At 43.9% G+C, this 18,181-nt stretch overlaps 1 protein-coding gene across 2 annotated transcripts; it reads right to left on the bottom strand.

Moving 5' to 3' along the window:
* Positions 1-36: 36 nt before the first annotated feature.
* On the bottom strand, positions 37-17,881 carry rnpepl1 (arginyl aminopeptidase like 1). Of its 2 annotated transcripts, none has more exons than XM_061720008.1 (12): positions 17,384-17,881; positions 15,494-16,129; positions 14,547-14,687; positions 14,263-14,414; positions 13,156-13,272; positions 12,802-13,037; positions 9,838-9,951; positions 9,280-9,392; positions 7,969-8,077; positions 5,767-5,994; positions 2,850-2,992; positions 37-1,093 (listed from the first exon to the last, which is right to left on the bottom strand). In XM_061720008.1, exons 2-12 carry the CDS (start codon positions 15,998-16,000, stop codon positions 788-790), a joined length of 2,166 nt encoding a protein of 721 aa, XP_061575992.1. In that variant the 5' UTR covers positions 16,001-16,129; positions 17,384-17,881; the 3' UTR covers positions 37-787. The 2 variants fall into 2 exon arrangements, with proteins under 2 accessions (XP_061575992.1, XP_061575991.1); XM_061720007.1 differs by having other exon boundaries at positions 17,489-17,880.
* Positions 17,882-18,181: the final 300 nt, after the last annotated feature.

The following is an 18,181-nucleotide window of genomic DNA, read 5'->3' as shown; positions in this document are numbered from 1 at the left end:
ACTGCTTTATAAAGAACAGACACAGACAAACTCCAACTTGGTTTTTAATTAACATAATAAACCACAAAGAATTAAAAGCTTCTCAGATATTTCTACAGAAAAAGAAAGAAAGAAAGAAAGAAAGCTAAATCAAGAATCATTATCTTTTTATTAACGCAGCTCGTCACTGCCACCAAACCACAAGGCACAGCTATGTACTTCCGGTACATGAACGGCTTTAAAACCCCAGAGCGAACCTGCTGACATCAAAGAACTTCAAACAGATCCGACCATGAAAATAAAAGTTTCCCTAAAAAATAAATAAATCAAGGCTTGGACATCATTTTGAAGACAAAAAAAAACGTAGTTTCTGAATATTTCCTCGAGTCCAACGCCTTCAGGTAAATAATAAATATAGTAAATAGCTTTTACTTCTTTCTGCTTTTGTCAGATCGTTATTTCTTTATTTTTAATTCAACGTTCAAAAGGGACAAAAAGCAGAAATCTGAGGTTTTAAGTGTTTTTCATTTTCTCCCATTCGGTCTGACGGTGCGTTCACTGTCGGCTGGGAATCCGGAGCTCCTGAGACGTTCAGGTTCCACATAAAAAAAACGGAAAAACCGAACCCGGATCTGCTGGTGAGTTCAAGGCCACTCGGGTGAATCTGCTGGTGCTGGTTCTGGTTCTGGTTCTGGTTCTGGTTCTGGTGCTGGTTCTGGTTCTGGACCGCTGACTATCACCAACTACAGTTCCTGGTCCAGTTAGACCTGGTCCAGTTCCTGGTCCAGTGCCCGGATCCTGACGGTCGTCACGCCGACACGTTGACGTCCCGCAAGGCGATGGCAGCCGTTGCCGTGGCAGCCGTTGCCATGGCAGCAGCCGTCTCCAGCGGGGAGGAGGGGGCGGAGCCGTTGAGGGTGGGCGTGGCCGGGGCAGGGGGCGTGGCCAGGTCCGGGGGCGGGGCCAGGCCCGGCCCGAACAGCAGCTGCTGCAGCGTCCGCCGCAGGTTGGGATGCAGCCGCCGCTGCGTCTGGCAGAAGATCTCCATGGCAACGCACTTCATCACCCCGGCAACCAGGTCCTCGTACAGCGGGACGGTGTACATCCTGGAGGTCTGGGGGTCAAAGGGCAGAGTGAGGCTATAACTGGATATAAAGTACTAAAACTGGACCTAAAGTACTACAACTGGACCTAAAGTACTATAACTGGACCTAAAGTACTATAACTGGACCTAAAGTACTACAACTGGACCTAAAGTACTATAACTGGACCTAAAGTACTACAACTGGACCTAAAGTACTATAACTGGACCTAAAGTACTACAACTGGACCTAAAGTACTATAACTGTACATAAAGTAATACAACTGGACCTAAGGTACTATAACTGGACCCAAAGTACTATAACTGTACATAAAGTACTATAACTGTACATAAAGTACTAAAACTGGACATAAAGTACTACAACTGGACCTAAAGTACTATAACTGGACATAAAATACTACAACTGGACCCAAAGTACTACAACTTGACCTAAAGTACTACAACTGGACCCATAGTACTACAACTGGAGCTAAAGTACTACAACTTGACCTAAAATACTACAACTTGACCTAAAGTACTACAACTGGAGCTAAAGTACTACAACTGGACCTAAAGTACTACAACTGGAGCTAAAGTACTATTACTGGACATAAAGTACCACAACTTGACCTAAAGTACTAAAACTTGATCTAAAGTACTACAACTGGACCCAAAGTACTACAACTGGACCCAAAGTACTACAACTGGACCCAAAGTACTACAACTGGAGCTAAAGTACTATAACTGGACATAGAGTACTACAACTTGACCTAAAGTACTAAAACTTGACCTAAAGTACTACAACTGGACCTAAAGTACTATAACTGGACCTAAAGTACTATAACTGGACCTAAAGCACTACAACTTGACCTAAAGTACTATAACTGGACCTAAAGTACTATAACTGGACCCAAAGTACTACAACTGGACATAAAGTAGTACAACTGGACCTAAAGTACTACAACTGGACCCAAAGTACTACAACTGGACCCAAAGTACTACAACTGGACCCAAAGTACTACAACTGGAGCTAAAGTACTATAACTGGACATAGAGTACTACAACTTGACCTAAAGTACTATAACTGGACCTAAAGTACTATAACTGGACCCAAAGTACTACAACTGGACATAAAGTAGTACAACTGGACCTAAAGCACTACAACTTGACCTAAAGTACTAAAACTGGACATAAAGTACTACAACTGGACCTAAAGTACTACAACTGGACCTAAAGTACTATAACTGGACATAAAGTACTATAACTGGACCCAAAGTACTACAACTGGACATAAAGTAGTACAACTGGACCTAAAGTACTACAACTTGACCTAAAGTACTATAACTGTACATAAAGTACTATAACTGTACATAAAGTACTACAACTGGACCTAAAGCACTAAAACTGGACATAAAGTACTACAACTGGACCTAAAGTACTATAACTGGACCTAAAGTACTATAACTGGACCTAAAGTACTATAACTTGACCTAAAGTACTACAACTTGACCTAAAATACTACAACTGGACCCAAAGTACTACAACTTGACCTAAAGTACTACAACTGGACCCAAAGTACTACAACTGGAGCTAAAGTACTATAACTGGACATAAAGTACTACAACTTGACCTAAAGTACTACAAGTGGACCTAAAGTACTACAAGTGGACCTAAAGTATTATAACTTGACCTAAAGTACTACAACTGGAGCTAAAGTACTACAACTGGAGCTAAAGTACTACAACTTGACCTAAAGTACTACAACCCCACGTTGGCCGGCGGTTCTTACGTGTTTGTGCAGGAAGGCTCGGACCCGCGGCAGGTCGGGGTAGAAGGAATTCCTCACCACCATCTGCAGCCAGCGGATCTGAACCTCAGCATTCAGACCATCGAAGAGGGTAGAGTAGCAGCTGGAGAGACTGGACATCACACCTGGAACCACAGACAGGTTAACTAGCTAACTAGAGGTTAACTATCACCAACTACAGGTTAACTAGCTAACTAGAGGTTAAACACTAACTAGAGGTTCACTAGCACTAACTAGAGGTTAACTACAGGTTAACTAGTACTAACTAGAGGTTAACTATCACCAACTAGAGGTTCACTAGCACTAACTAGAGGTTAAGTAGCACTAACTAGATATTAACTAGTACTAACTAGAGGTTAAGTAGCACCAACTACAGGTTAACTAGCATTAACTAGAGGTTAACTAGAGGTTAACTATCACCAACTAGAGGTTAACTAGCATTAACTAGAGGTTTATTAGCATTCACTAGAGGTTAAACACTAACCAGAGGCCAACTAGCACTAACTAGAAGTTAACTAACACTAACTAGAGGTTCACTAGCACTAACTAGAGGTTAACTACAGGTTAACTAGCACTAACTAGAGATTAACTAGTACTAACTAGAGGTTAAGTAGCACTAACTAGAGGTTAACTAGCACTAACTAGAGGTTAACTAGCACTAACTAGAGATTAACTAGCATTCACTACAGGTTAACTAATACTAACTAGAGGGTAACTAGCCCTAACTAGAGGTTAACTAGCACCAACTAAAGGTTTACTAGCACTAACTATAGGTTAACTATAGGTTAACTAGTACTAACTAGAGGTAAAGTAGCACTAACTAGAGGTTAACTAGTACTAACTAGAGGTTAATTAGCACAAACTAGAGGTTAACTAGCACCAACTAGAGGTTAACTAACTAGAGGGTAATTAGCCCTAACTAGAGGTTAACTAGCACCAACTAGAGGTTAACTAGTACTAACTAGAGGTTAAGTAGCACTAACTAGAGGTTAACTAGCATTAACTAGAGGTTAACTAGCATTAACTAGAGGTTAACTAGTACTAACTAGAGGTTAAGTAGCACTAACTAGAGGTTAACTAATACTAACTAGAGGTAAAGTAGCACTAACTAGAGGTTAACTAGCCCTAACTAAAGGTTAACTAGCACCAACTACAGGTTTACTAGCACTAACTAGAGGTTAATTAGCACCAACTAGAGGTTAACTAACACTAACTAGAGGGTAACTAGCCCTAACTCCCTCCAACTAAAGGTTTACTAGCACTAACTAGAGGTTAACTAGTACTAACTAGAGGTAAAGTAGCACTAACTAGAGGTTAACTAGCATTAACTAGAGGTTAACTATCACCAACTAAAGGTTTACTAGAACTAACTAGAGGTTAACTAGAGGTTAACTAGTACTAACTAGAGGTAAAGTAGCCCTAACTAGAGGTTAACTAGCACCAACTATAGGTCAACTAGCACCAAATAGAAGTTAACTATCACTAACTACAGGTTTACTAGCACTAACTAGAGATTAACTAGTAATAGCTAGAGGTTAACTAGCACTAACTATAGGCTAACTAACTAACTAGATGCTAACTAGAGGTTGATTAGCACTAACTAGATGTTTACTAGCACTAACTAGAGGTTAACTAGCACTAACTAGAGGTTAACTAGCACTAACTAGAGGTTAACTAGCACTAACTAGATGTTAACTAGCACTAACTAGAGGTTTACTTACACTAACTAGAGGTTAACTAAACACTAACTAGAGGTTTACTTACACTAACTAGAGATTAACCAGCACTAACTAGAGGTTTACTAACACTAACTAGAGGTTAACCAGCACTAACTAGAGGTTTACTAAACACTAACTAGAGGTTAACCAGCACTAACTAGAGGTTTACTAAACACTAACTAGAGGTTTACTAACACTAACTAGAGGTTAACCAGCACTAACTAGAGGTTTACTAAACACTAACTAGAGGTTTACTAAACACTAACTAGAGGTTTAATAAACACTAACTAGAGGTTTACTAAACACTAACTAGAGGTTTAATAAACACTAACTAGAGGTTTACTATCACTAACTAGAGGTTTACTAAACACTAACTAGAGGTTAACCGGCACTAACTAGAGGTTTACTAACACTAACTAGAGGTTAACCAGCACTAACTAGAGGTTTACTAAACACTAACTAGAGGTTTACTAGCACTAACTAGAGGTTTACTTACACTAACTAGAGGTGAAACACTAACTAGAGGTTTACTAAACACTAACTAGAGGTTAACCAGCACTAACTAGGTTTACTAAACACTAACTAGAGGTTAACCGGCACTAACTAGAGGTTTACTAACACTAACTAGAGGTTTACTAAACACTAACTAGAGGTTAACCGGCACTAACTAGAGGTTTACTAACACTAACTAGAGGTTAACCAGCACTAACTAGAGGTTTACTAACACTAACTAGAGGTTAACCAGCACTAACTAGAGGTTTACTAAACACTAACTAGAGGTTTACTAGCACTAACTAGAGGTTTACTTACACTAACTAGAGGTGAAACACTAACTAGAGGTTTACTAAACACTAACTAGAGGTTAACCGGCACTAACTAGAGGTTTACTAATTAATTAGAGGTTTACTAACACTAACTAGAGGCTGAGTATTGTTCAGCAGTAGTCAGTAATGACTTGGTTTTATATACAGTAGTACTCTATAGTACTCAGTAGCAGTACTCAGTAGTACTCGGTAGTACCAGGTAGTACTCTGTAGTACTAGTTAGTACTCTGTAGTACTAGTTAGTGCTCTGTAGTACTAGTTAGTACTCTGCAGTACTAGTTAGTACTCTGTAGTACTAGTTAGTGCTCTGTAGTACTAGTTAGTACTCTGTAGTACTAGTTAGTACTCTGTACCTACCGGGGGGCAGCGGGCTCCGGTCCAGCATCCGGTCCAGGAACAGAACCACCTGGAAGGTGTTCCAGGCCGAGAGGTCGAAGGGGCGGAGCCTGCTGGGGTCGGGGGGGTCAGAGGTCGTCCAGAGGTCACACAGGTCCTGGACCGGCTGGATCAGGGACTGGCCGGCAGACAGGTCCGGCTCGAAGGGGGGCGGCCCAGAACCGCTGAGCCAGCGCTCAAACTCCAGCCCTGGAAACAGGAAGTGATGTCACTGAGGGGGAGGGGGAAGGGCCAGAGCCGCTGAGCCAGCGCCAAAGATCCTCTATACAGAAGATAGCGCATTACCGTTTCTGCCAATGGTATGAAATGGTATACACTTCCTGTCTCCTAAGTGGGACAGGTATCAAACAAAGTTCATTTTCTCCTAATCTGTCGGTCTGAAAATGTCAATTTTGGTGTCAGAATGTTCAGAAGGTTCGTGGCTTTTGAAAAATGGGTCCCATATTTACTTAGGTTACTATGGGGCGAAGGAATTGGTAATAATCTGTGCTCACGTTCACTTTTCCCATAGGACTCAATATTTTATTTTTATTTATTTATTTAAAATGGGACAGTGCATATTAATGAACATTTACATGTAAATATGCCAGATTATAGCCTCAGGCTAATTTCCATCTGTAGTCCCCTGGCAGGTTGATGGTAACATGAACATAAACGAATCAGAAAAAACAAAGACAGAAACACATAATACCACAACACAACACGAAAATCAGTACAAGGAATAAGAAAAAACAAAGACAGAAACACATAATACCACAACACAACACGAAACTCAGTACAAAGAATAAAAACAGTAGACCAACGACCAGTGTGTAAACGAGTCTAAACAGTAGAGTACAGTTATAGTGGATATATGTTAAAGTGTTTATATTATAGACTCAGGACCTGCTGTTAGGCTACGTTCACACTGCAGCTCCCAAGTGACCCAAATCCGATTTTTTGCTCATATGTGACTCAGATCCGATTTGTTTATGACAGTGTGAACAGCACAAGTCACATGGAATCTGATCTTTTCAAATCAGATTCAGGTCGCTTCCATATGTGGTTCTAAATCGGATACAGGTCTGATGTTTTGCAATGCGACCGCAGTGTGAACAGCCAGGTCGGAATTAATGCGACTTTGACGTCACACGCAGAGCCCCGAGCCGCGGGGGAGAGACCCGGGAGACGGCGGGGGTCCCTCCGGGCCGCCTCCGCCTCCGCCTCCGCCTCCGCCTCTCCTCCTCTCCTCCGCGCTCACCTTTTTCACCTACGACCTCAGATCAGACGAGACAACCCGCTGAATTTAAGCATTACTAAATAAAGAAGCTAAGGATTCAAATCAGTGAAGCGGTCGTGGTCGCATAACCTGCCCGTTTTACAGCGAGCTGGACCGTGTGTTAGGTGATAAACCCAGCTGAACGCCGGAGAGCAGAGCTGACACTCCGGGGAGCGGAGCTAGAGCCCTGCTATAGCGGGACTGTTTTCTTCATCCCGCTCCCGCCCGCTCCCGCTGCATTTGCGCCCGCAGTGTTTACATCCACTCCCGCCCGCTCCCGCAAAACTCTGAGAATTCATGCCCGCACAATGATAAAGATGCAAGAGAAACGTCCTTGACAAATCTATCTGATTTAATGTTAACATGATAATTGTGGAGCTTGATGGATAATTGGCAGTTCACAGGCACCTGTTGGATGCAAATCCATCATTGTCATCATCACACGCCTCTGCGCATGCGGGTCAGTTCAGGGCCGCGATGCGTTCACACTCGAGTCGGATATAGGACACATTTTAAAAGATAATGTGAACAGCCACACAAAAAAATCGGATATGGGAAAAAATCGGAATTGAGCATTAAGGACTGCAGTGTGAACGTAGCCTTAGTCTCCTAAAGGGGCGTGGCAGTCACGTGACAGATACAGGAAACCGACCGTAGTGGGCTGTTTCGTTCATAGAACGTCTCTGGCCAGCGCTCAAACTCCAGCCCTGGAAACAGGAAGTGATGTCACTGAGGGGGAGGGGCCAGGGACTAGGGGGCAGGGCCATGACCAGGGCCAGAGCCAGGGACTAGGGGGCAGAGCCAGGGACTAGGGGCGGGGCCATGACCAGGGCCAGAGCCAGGGACTAGGGGGCAGAGCCAGGGACTAGGGGCGGGGCCAGGGACTAGGGGGCGGGGCCACCTACCTTCCCTCTCAGCCACGGCGGCCTCCTGCAGCTCCGGGAAGTAACGCAGGAAGTAGCTGATGAAATCCTGAGATACAACACTCTGGAACTTAAACTCCTGGATGTAGTCCTGGAAAAACACACACACACATATATAAATACACACACACACACACACACACACACACACACACACACACACACACACACACATACATATAAATACTTCTTCCGGCTCTCGGTGAAGGCGGACGCTTTTCTGCTCCTCTCCCTTCTTATCTGCCCTGCTACTGCTTTTGTCCTGTCTCGTCTTCAGAGTCTCTCTTTTTCACTCCTCCGAAACTCTACAATCATGGAATTGATTAACTGGTCCCTCAGCACAATTGACCACATTTTTGCGACGACAAGTCAGGGGGTAAGGGAGCCCTCCTGCCCCGATGGGACATGTTTTGCTGGATACACAATGGATTCCTGGAAACATTGGAAGCCGTTGTGTTTGGTGATCCTGTCTGTCGAGGACGTTGAAGATGCTTCACAATTGGATTAATGATAGCAGGATTTCTTCTAATTGGAGTGGGGCGATTCCTCGTATATCGAGAAACGCGTAAGTCGTCGAAAGCCATTCTGGCCCTTTCTGAGCTGCCCGACGTTGCTGAGGGGATAAGCGTAGCGACCAACACTCAAACTTTAACGCTGAGAGAGCAAAGCCGCAAGCTGGATGCGATTCTTGAACAGAATCGCAGGCTGGCGGCGGTCTTTGAGCTCATTGGCAAGATGGAGAAAACCTTGGAGAAACTGGAAACTCGGCTTGGCGGGAATTGATCACAAATTCGTCTTTTTGGAGTCACAATTGATGAACCAGAGACTGAAGGCAGACGGAAAATTACTGAGTCTGTCTGTTCTTTAATACAATTGTTGATTCTATAATCTGACCTTGACAGAGCGGTTTGGAGGACCGCTCCAGTCACAATCTGGAATGTAAACAAGTGGCTCTGCCCCCATTAACCCTCCCCTCTCAGGAACATCTGTGGACTGTTTCAGAACTGACCGAGCCGTCTGATAACATCAAGGACATTGGCTGAGGAGCAGCTCTGAGCGAAGTTGTTGTTTTCTGTGCTGAGGTGTAGTACACACACACACACACATACACACACACACACACACACACACACACACACACACACACACATATATATATATATATATATACACATATACACACAAACACACACACACATATATACACGCACACACACACACACACACATACTGTGAGTGTGGGTTCTAGTGTCGTCGGTGCTATCGTAGCGTGCTAGCGTAGCGTGCTCGTACCCTGAGGAATTGATCGAAGCGCTTGACGTCTCCACAGAGCTCCGACAGGTAGGAGACGAAGCAAAATCCCTTCTCGTAGGTGAAGAGGTTCATCAGAGAGCTGGGGTTCACACCTGGAGACAGAACCACACACCTGTACAACCATGTACACCTGTACAACCATGCACACCTGTACAACCACCTGTACAACCATGCACACCTGTACAACCATGTACACCTGTACAACCAGCTGTACAACCATGTACACCTGTAGCACCATGCATACCTGTACAACCATGTACACTTGTACAACCAGCTGTACAACCATGTACACCTGTACAACCAACTGTACAACCATGTACACCTGTAGCACCATGCATACCTGTACAACCATGTACACTTGTACAACCAGCTGTACAACCATGTACACCTGTACAACCATGTACACTTGTACAACCAGCTGTACAACCATGTACACCTGTACAACCATGCACACCTGTACAACCATGCACACCTGTACAACCATGTACACCTGTACAACCACCTGTACAACTATGTACACCTGGTTACCGCGGTTACCTGGTTCAAACTTGACCTGCAGCTTGCTGACGGGGTTGTCTTCTCCTAGGAGACGCAGCTGTCGGTGCAGGGCGTCCAGACGCACCACCGTCTCCAGGCAGGTGAACGCCTCACCTGCAGGTAAAGGTCAAATATTATAAATATACATATATATATATATATATATATATATATATATATATATATATATCTGTGTACTTGTACTTGTAATAGTACTTATACACAGAGAGGGACATCTACAGCAACAACAACCATAAGGACAATAATAATGGTTGTATCAATATTTCTGGTATAACTAGTAGTATGTACAGTAGCTATATCATAAGGCAGCCCCTCTATGCAGACGATACTCCGTTATACCAACTAAAGTAGGCGGGTCGACCAACTGGACTACAAACACGTCCGGTGCTCGTTAACCTGTAGTTAGTCCTAGTAAACCTCTAGTTAGTGTTAGTAAACCTCTAGTTAGTGTTTAGTAAACCTCTAGTTAGTGTTAGTAAACCTCTAGTTAGTGTTTAGTAAACCTCTAGTTAGTGTTAGTAAACCTCTAGTTAGTATTAGTAAACCTGTAGTTAGTGTTTAGTAAACCTCTAGTTAGTGTTTAGTAAACCTCTAGTTAGTGTTAGTAAACCTCTAGTTAGTGTTAGTAAACCTCTAGTTAATGTTAGTAAACCTCTAGTTAGTGTTTAGTAAACCTCTAGTTAGTGTTAGTAAACCTCTAGTTAGTGTTAGTAAACCTCTAGTTAGTGTTTAGTAAACATCTAGTTAGTGTTTAGTAAACCTCTAGTTAGTGTCAGTAAACCTCTAGTTAGTGTTAGCAAACCTCTAGTTAGTGTTAGTTAACCTCTAGTTAGTGCTAGTTAACCTTAGTGTTAGTTAACCTCTAGTTAGTGCTAGTTAACCTCTAGTTAGTGTTAGTAAACCTCTAGTTAGTGTTAGTAAACCTCTAGTTAGTGTTAGTAAACCTCTAATTAGTGTTAGTAAACCTCTAGTTAGTGTTAGTAAACCTTAGTGTTAGTTAACCTCTAGTTAGTGCTAGTTAACCTCTATTTAGTGTTAGTAAACCTCTAGTTAGTGTTAGTAAACCTCTAGTTAGTGTTAGTAAACCTCTAGTTAGTGCTAGTTAACCTCTAGTTAGTGTTAGTAAACCTCTAGTTAGTGTTAGTAAACCTCTAATTAGTGTTAGTAAACCTCTAGTTAGTGTTTAGTAAACATCTAGTTAATGTTAGTAAACCACTAGTTAGTGTTAGTAAACCTCTAGTTAGTGTTAGTAAGCCTCTAGTTAGTGTTAGTAAACATCTAGTTAGTGTTTAGTAAACCCCTAGTTAGTGTTAGTAAACCTCTAGTTAGTGTTAGTAAACCTCTAGTTAGTGTTAGTTAACCTCTAGTTAGTGTTTAGTAAACCTCTAGTTAGTGTTAGTAAACCTCTAGTTAGTGTTAGTAAGCCTCTAGTTAGTGTTAGTAAACCTCTAGTTAGTGTTAGTAAACCTCTAGTTAGTGTTTAGTAATCCTCTAGTTAGTGTTAGTAAACATCTAGTTAGTGTTTAGTAAACCCCTAGTTAGTGTTAGTAAACCTCTAGTTAGTGTTAGTAAACCTCTAGTTAGTGTTTAACCTCTAGTTAGTGTTTAGTAAACCTCTAGTTAGTGTTAGTAAACCTCTAGTTAGTGTTTAGTAAACCTCTAGTTAGTGTTTAGTAAAACCTTTAGTTAGTGTTTAACCTCTAGTTAGTGTTAGTAAACCTCTAGTTAGCGTTTAGTAAACCTCTAGTTAGTGTTAGTTAACCTCTAGTTAGTGTTTAGTAAACCTCTAGTTAGTGTTTAGTAAACCTCTAGTTAGTGTTTAGTAAACCTCTAGTTAGTGTTAGTAAACCTCTAGTTAGTGTTTAGTAAACCTCTAGTTAGTGTTAATAAACCTCTAGTTAGTGTTAGTAAACCTCTAGTTAGTGTTAGTAAACCCCTAGTTAGTGTTAGTAAACCTCTAGTTAGTGTTAGTAAACCTCTAGTTAGTGTTAGTAAACCTCTAGTTAGTGTTAGTAAACATCTAGTTAATGTTAGTAAACCTCTAGTTAGTGTTAGTAAACCTCTAGTTAGTGTTTAGTAAACCTCTAGTTAGTGTTTAGTAAACCTCTAGTTAGTGTTTAGTAAACCTCTAGTTACTGTTAGTAAACCTATAGTTAGTGTTAGTAAACCTCTAGTTAGTGTTAGTAAACCTGTAGTTAGTGTTTAGTAAACCTCTAGTTGGTGTTAGTAAACCTCTAGTTGGTGTTAGTAAACCTCTAGTTAGTGTTAGTAAACCTCTAGTTAGTGTTTAGTTAACCTCTAGTTAGTGTTAGTAAACCTCTAGTTAGTGTTTAACCTCTAGTTAATGTTAGTAAACCTCTAGTTAGTGTTAGTAAACCTGTAGTTAGTGTTTAGTAAACCTCTAGTTGGTGTTAGTAAACCTCTAGTTGGTGTTAGTAAACCTCTAGTTAGTGTTTAGTTAACCTCTAGTTAGTGTTAGTAAACCTCTAGTTAGTGTTTAACCTCTAGTTAATGTTAGTAAACCTCTAGTTAGTGTTAGTAAACCTCTAGTTAGTGTTTAACCTCTAGTTAATGTTAGTAAACCTCTAGTTAGTGTTAGTAAACCTCTAGTTAGTGTTTAGTAAACCTCTAGTTGGTGTTATTAAACCTCTAGTTAGTGTTTAACCTCTAGTTAGTGTTAGTAAACCTCTAGTTAGTGTTTAGTAAACCTCTAGTTAGTGTTTAACCTCTAGTTAGTGTTTAGTAAACCTCTAGTTAGTGTTAGTAAACCTCTAGTTAGTGTTTAACCTCTAGTTAGTGTTAGTAAACCTCTAGTTAGTGTTTAGTTAACCTCTAGTTAGTGTTAGTAAACCTCTAGTTAGTGTTTAACCTCTAGTTAGTGTTTAGTAAACCTCTAGTTGGTTTTAGTAAACCTCTAGTTAGTGTTAGTTAACTAGTTCTCACCGCAGGCCTGGCTGGTGACCCTCCGCTGGGCGTACGTTGCCAACCCCTCACTCAGCCACATCTCCTCCCAGGTGGCGTTGGTGACGGCGTTGCCGAACCAGCCGTGGCTGATCTCGTGCACCACGTCGATGAGCAGGAAGTCGCTGCTCTCCAGGATGGAGGCGATGATGAAGGTGAGGCAGGGATTCTCCATGGCCACGATGGGGAAGGAGGGCGGCAGGAACACGAGGTCGCACCTGCAGGAGGAGCACCGTCAGCGTCGACCAACACCGTTTAAATAAAGCTTTGCTGGTGTGCTGCTAGCGTCGACGCCCACGGTTTAAATAAAGTTTTGCTGGCGTGCCGCTGGCTCACCTGCCCCACAGGTACGGGCCGAACATTTCCTCGGCCACGGCCAGCCAGCGCTCCACGCTGCCGCCCAGGTTCTTCACGGCGCAGGGCAGCAGGCAGGGCTCGGCCCACACCCGGCTCCTGCAGAACAACGCCAGGAAAAGTCAGTGTATATAAGTGTATATATGTATATATGTATACAGAGCCGTCTGTGCGAAATTGCTAGGGGGGGCGCAAAATTTTTGTGTTTTTCGGGTCGGATCGGGTGTCTATATGCGCAATTTTAACTCTCCAATTAGCAAAATACTGGATACCTTCCCCTGCCTCATCATCATCTCTTACCTCGACGCGGGGCCCCACGGCTGCTTGAGACCCGGTCGGATCAGTGATTTTTGTAACAAATTTATCAAACAAGCCTTTCAGAGAGGCATTAAACTCTTCCATTTTCTTTCGTTTTTTTCTTTTTTCATCCCCTGATGGAAATTTCCTGAATCTGTCTTGTTCTCTCGACATTGTGTGACAGTTTGTTCCAACTCCACCCGTCTGGATCAGAGCAGCTTGTGTCTGCGCTTGGTCTGATCAGTTGTATTGAACAACAAACACACGCATCATTGCACATATATTTATTGATATGCACAGACTAGTACACATTTAGGTGTGTAATGGAACGTGACTGTTGATATTTATAAGGGAAAATACAAAAAAAAAATGAAAAAAACATCACTGGAAAGGCTCCTGATTAATGTTTACTCTCAGTTACATTTACATTACAAAGAAAAAGTTGTGTTTCTGGCAGGATTAACTACGGGAGAGAATCAGGGCCATGAGCAGAAAAAATATTTGAGACGAGGAAGATTTTTTTTCATTATGTACTTCAGGAAAAAAGTTGAAATGTCGAGATTAATGTTGAAATACAATTTCAAGAATAAAGTCGAAATGTTGAGAAAAAAGTAAAAATTTCGAGAATAAAGTTGAAATTTGGCCTTTCTTCTCAACATTTCAACTTTATTCACAAAATTTTTACTTTTTTCTCAACATTTCGACTTTTCCAGTTTTCAGCTTCTACACTGTTTCCGGATGTTTCCGTCAGTGTTTCCTGGTATCAGTGAAGGTGCGGCGGCGGAGACGGACCTGGGTCCCAGGTCCACGTGGTCCAGGTCTCCGGCCACCAGGGCCACCAGGTAGGACGGGACCGGGAACTCCATGGAGAACTGGAAGACCCGGTCCGGCTGGGAGTAGGAGGTCCGGGAGGCGCTCATGAGGACCGTCACGCCGTCGGGGACCTGCAGGGGGGGCCAGAGAGACCGGGTTAGGGTTCAGGGGGACCAGAGAGACCAGAGAGACCGGATTAGGGTTCAGGGGAACCTGGGGGGACCAGGACCAGGACCAGGACCAGGACCAGGACCTGGACTCACCCGGACCGAGGCGCTGTAGCTGCTCTTCACCGCCGGCGTGTCGAAACAGGGGAAGAAGGATCGGTTGCAGACCGAGTGTCCCTGAGTGAAGACCAGCGGACGAGACCGTCCACAGGTCAGGTCCGGGTCCAGCCACCAGACCTGGGGACGGAGAGAAGGGGGTCAGTCCAAGACCAGGTCTAGACCGGGTCTAAACTAGTCCCTGAAATCAGTCCAGACCCCGTATGGAACCAGGTCTAAATCCAGGTCAGAACCACCGAAAATCAGAGTTGGAGTTGGTCCAGAACCAGAACCAGTGTTAGGTTCCTAAATCATAACATAAATTCATAACTTAGGAAAGACACAGAGACTGTGGAATGATTTTTCAGGCCTTCTGCAGAAGTCTGGGGAAGAGAGCTGAGGAGTGCAGGGCACACTGGCCCTCACAGAAACCCCCAAGCTCTTCTCCCAACATGCTGCTTCTGCAGGACGCTTTTATTTGAGAATGGGAAACAGGAAATGACCATATAAGGACTGTCAGTGTATAGATAATGGACAATGAACAGATGGAGAACAGACATGGTATCAGATGATGGTTAAAAAGGTCACACCTATGACTTTTCAGTTAATAAGCAACTTATCTGTGGTGTGCAGAGCAACAGACATCCTTTTAAAAAACTCAAATGGTCAAGGGGGTCTTGTGTCACCAGATGGTCAACTAACCCTTAGCTAACCTTTAAAGACAATGAGGTATTTGTGGGACAGCCCAAAACCCTGACGGAACACAGGAAGGGCTGCCCTAATCTTTTAACATGTGATAAGCATGTGAACAAACAGTTAGCTCTCCAAGCTGACTGATTCTGATTCTGGTAGTTTCATAAAGACAAATGTACTCAAAAAGGTTGATTAACCTCACAACCAGAACCAGTCTACAACGGTACTGTTCCACATGAGGGCCCGGTTCTTACCGCGGGGCCATCGGTGGTAGTGTAGCGGACCGTGACCCGGATCATCCGGCCGGTCCGGACCGCCGGCGGGAGGCTGATGCTGAGGGCAGAGCCGTAGTCGGTGAAGGGGTCGACCCGGTAGGTGAGGGAGACGGGTTCCTCCAGCCCGGTCCCGGTACCGGTCCCGGGGACCTTGCAGTCGATGGAGCGGACCAGCAGGGACGGGTGCGAGTCCAGGACCAGCGTTTGGACCCCCGGCTGAACCGGGACCAGGTCCAGGACCAGCCAGCCGCTCATCTCCTTCACCGCGAAGTTCAGCCGCAGGTCCAGGTGGAAGTGGAGCAGCCGGAAGGCCCGGAAGTTGGAGGCCGAGGCCACGTCCTCCAGGGGGGGGGACCGGGGCCCCGGGGGGCCCCCCTGGGGCCGGTTCTGGTTCCCCGAGAGCCGGTTAGGGGCCCCTGGGGGGCCCGAACCGGGGATGGACTTACGGCAGCAGCACAGCGAGGTGGGAGTCTGGGGGAGCTCCATGACCGGAACCAGAACCGGTTGAAGGTTGAAGGTTGAAGGAGCAGTCGGTTGAAGGTTGAAGGTGCAATCGGTTGATGGTGCAGTCGGTTGAAGGAGGAGTCGGTTGCAGGTGCCGATTTTCTTATTAATCTGCAGGTTTATAAAATCATAATTTAAATCAGCAAAATAAATCAACAATTTTGTGAAGTTAGTTTCTGTCTCGGAAACTTTTGACTTTCGTATTTTTCCCTATTTTTTTCTTGCAAATCTACTATTTTCTTTTCATATTTGAGCCAGTTTATAATAACTAGTTTGTTTTTCGTGAGTTAAGTAAGTACCGTATTTTCTGGACTATAAGCCGCACCTGCATAAGCCGCATCCACTCTATTTTTTAAAAAATCATTTAAAAAAGATATACAAGCCGCATCCGCTCTATTTAAAAAAAAAAAAGATATGCAACCCACAGATATTTATGTTGTTAGATTAGATATTTACTACATGTACAGAAGAATTTTGAACTGTAAATGATGTACATGTTTGTACCTAAATAGATCTTTCCTAACAGTGTCTTTTAACACGGCAGCAACTTTGGTGATTAAAACGGGACAGAACCAAGAGAAAATAACCGGTATTTATTTATCTGTTTGAAATCTGCTTCTACATACTTCTATCTGCTAAAGAAGAAGTAGCGTATTCTTCTTTGCATTTATTTTGTCTTAGTTTTGATTCTAATTCCGGTTAGAGCGCCCCGAGCGGTGAAAGAAAAATCCACAGAATAGCTGCACCTTTGTATAAGCCACATGGTTGAAAACCTATGAAAAAAGTAGCGGCTTATAGTCCAGAAAATATGGTAGTTTGTTTTTCGTGAGTTAAGTATAAGTAATTTCAACTAAAAATCTAAAAATCTTAATAACTGGGGGCCCCAAAGGAGCCTTGAAAAGGTTGATTTTTTTTTAATTTGAATTGAAATCTTTATTTCGAGCATTAAATAATTATAAAAAAAAGAAAACAATTACACAAAACATCAGAAAGAGGCTACAAATAAACAGTCATTAAACAAAGTCAAAAGGAAATAAACCTTCATGCCTGAAAGGGAGTAGGAAGAAGTAAAAGCGTATGAGTTCCTTGTTTCTATTTCAATTTTACTCAAATACAAAATAAAAATTAAAAAATATAACAGCAAGATTTACTTTATCAAAGAAAATATATACCTATTATTACATTATAAAAATATTACAGCACTTCAGAAACCCAGAACCGCCCCTGCTGGTCGGAAAACTGAAACAATTTCAGATTCTGAAAGTGTTTATTTTTGTTTGTTTAAAGTCCATTTAAGAAACTTTTGTGGATCTGTAAGACCAGAAACCCGCTAAAGTGTTTAAACACCCAAAAAACAGCTTTTACCGGCCAGAGCAGCGGAGCGGGGGCCGGTTCCAGGCCGGAGCGGAGCGGCGGAGCTCCGGGCCACTTAGAGGTCAAACCCGGGCGACTTTAACGAGGTTCACCGACCTGGTTACCGGAACAAGGGACACGGGGATCCGTCCGAGCCCCCAGGGGGCATCAGGGGGCATCACCGGGGCTCCACGGGGCTCCGCGGTCCGGGGTTTAGGTAAAATCCATCAGGACGACCGGCAGGAGAACCAGACAGACACCGGCTGCTCCGGCGGAGCTCAGCCGGGCTGCGGTGCGCCGCGGCCGGCCAAAGAGCGCAGCTCCTCCCGGTGCTCGGACTGGAGCCGGAGGAGAGACCGGGGGAGGCCGAGGAGGGTGACTCCTATCCGGGGACGGACACCAGGAGACACCGGCGGGAGGACCGGACCGACACCGGCGGCTCGGGAGGATCCGCTCCGGACCAAACAGGAAGTAAGTGGCGGCGGAGAAAGTTTCTGCGGGCCGCTGGAGGGCGCTGGAGGGCCGGGGAGGGAGACCGCGGAGGAGCCGCTGGTGGGCAGTGAGGGAGACCGGGGAGGGAGACCGAGGAGGAGCCGAGGAGGAGCCGGAGAGGAGCCGGGGAGGAGCCGCTGGTGGGCGGGGAGGGAGACCGCGGAGGAGCCGCCGTGGAGAAGACCCTCCATCCCTCCATCCATCATCCATCCATCCATCATCCATCCATCCATCATCCATCCCTCCATTCATTCAATTAAAGTCCAACTGAGTTTATGTATGAATCACCATAAATATCATCTCAAATTACTTAAACTA

This window comes from Cololabis saira, chromosome 4 (genome assembly GCF_033807715.1).
Source record: "Cololabis saira isolate AMF1-May2022 chromosome 4, fColSai1.1, whole genome shotgun sequence".
Taxonomy (NCBI): Eukaryota; Metazoa; Chordata; class Actinopteri; order Beloniformes; family Belonidae; genus Cololabis; species Cololabis saira.
This window is presented reverse-complemented; position numbering and strand designations above follow the sequence as displayed.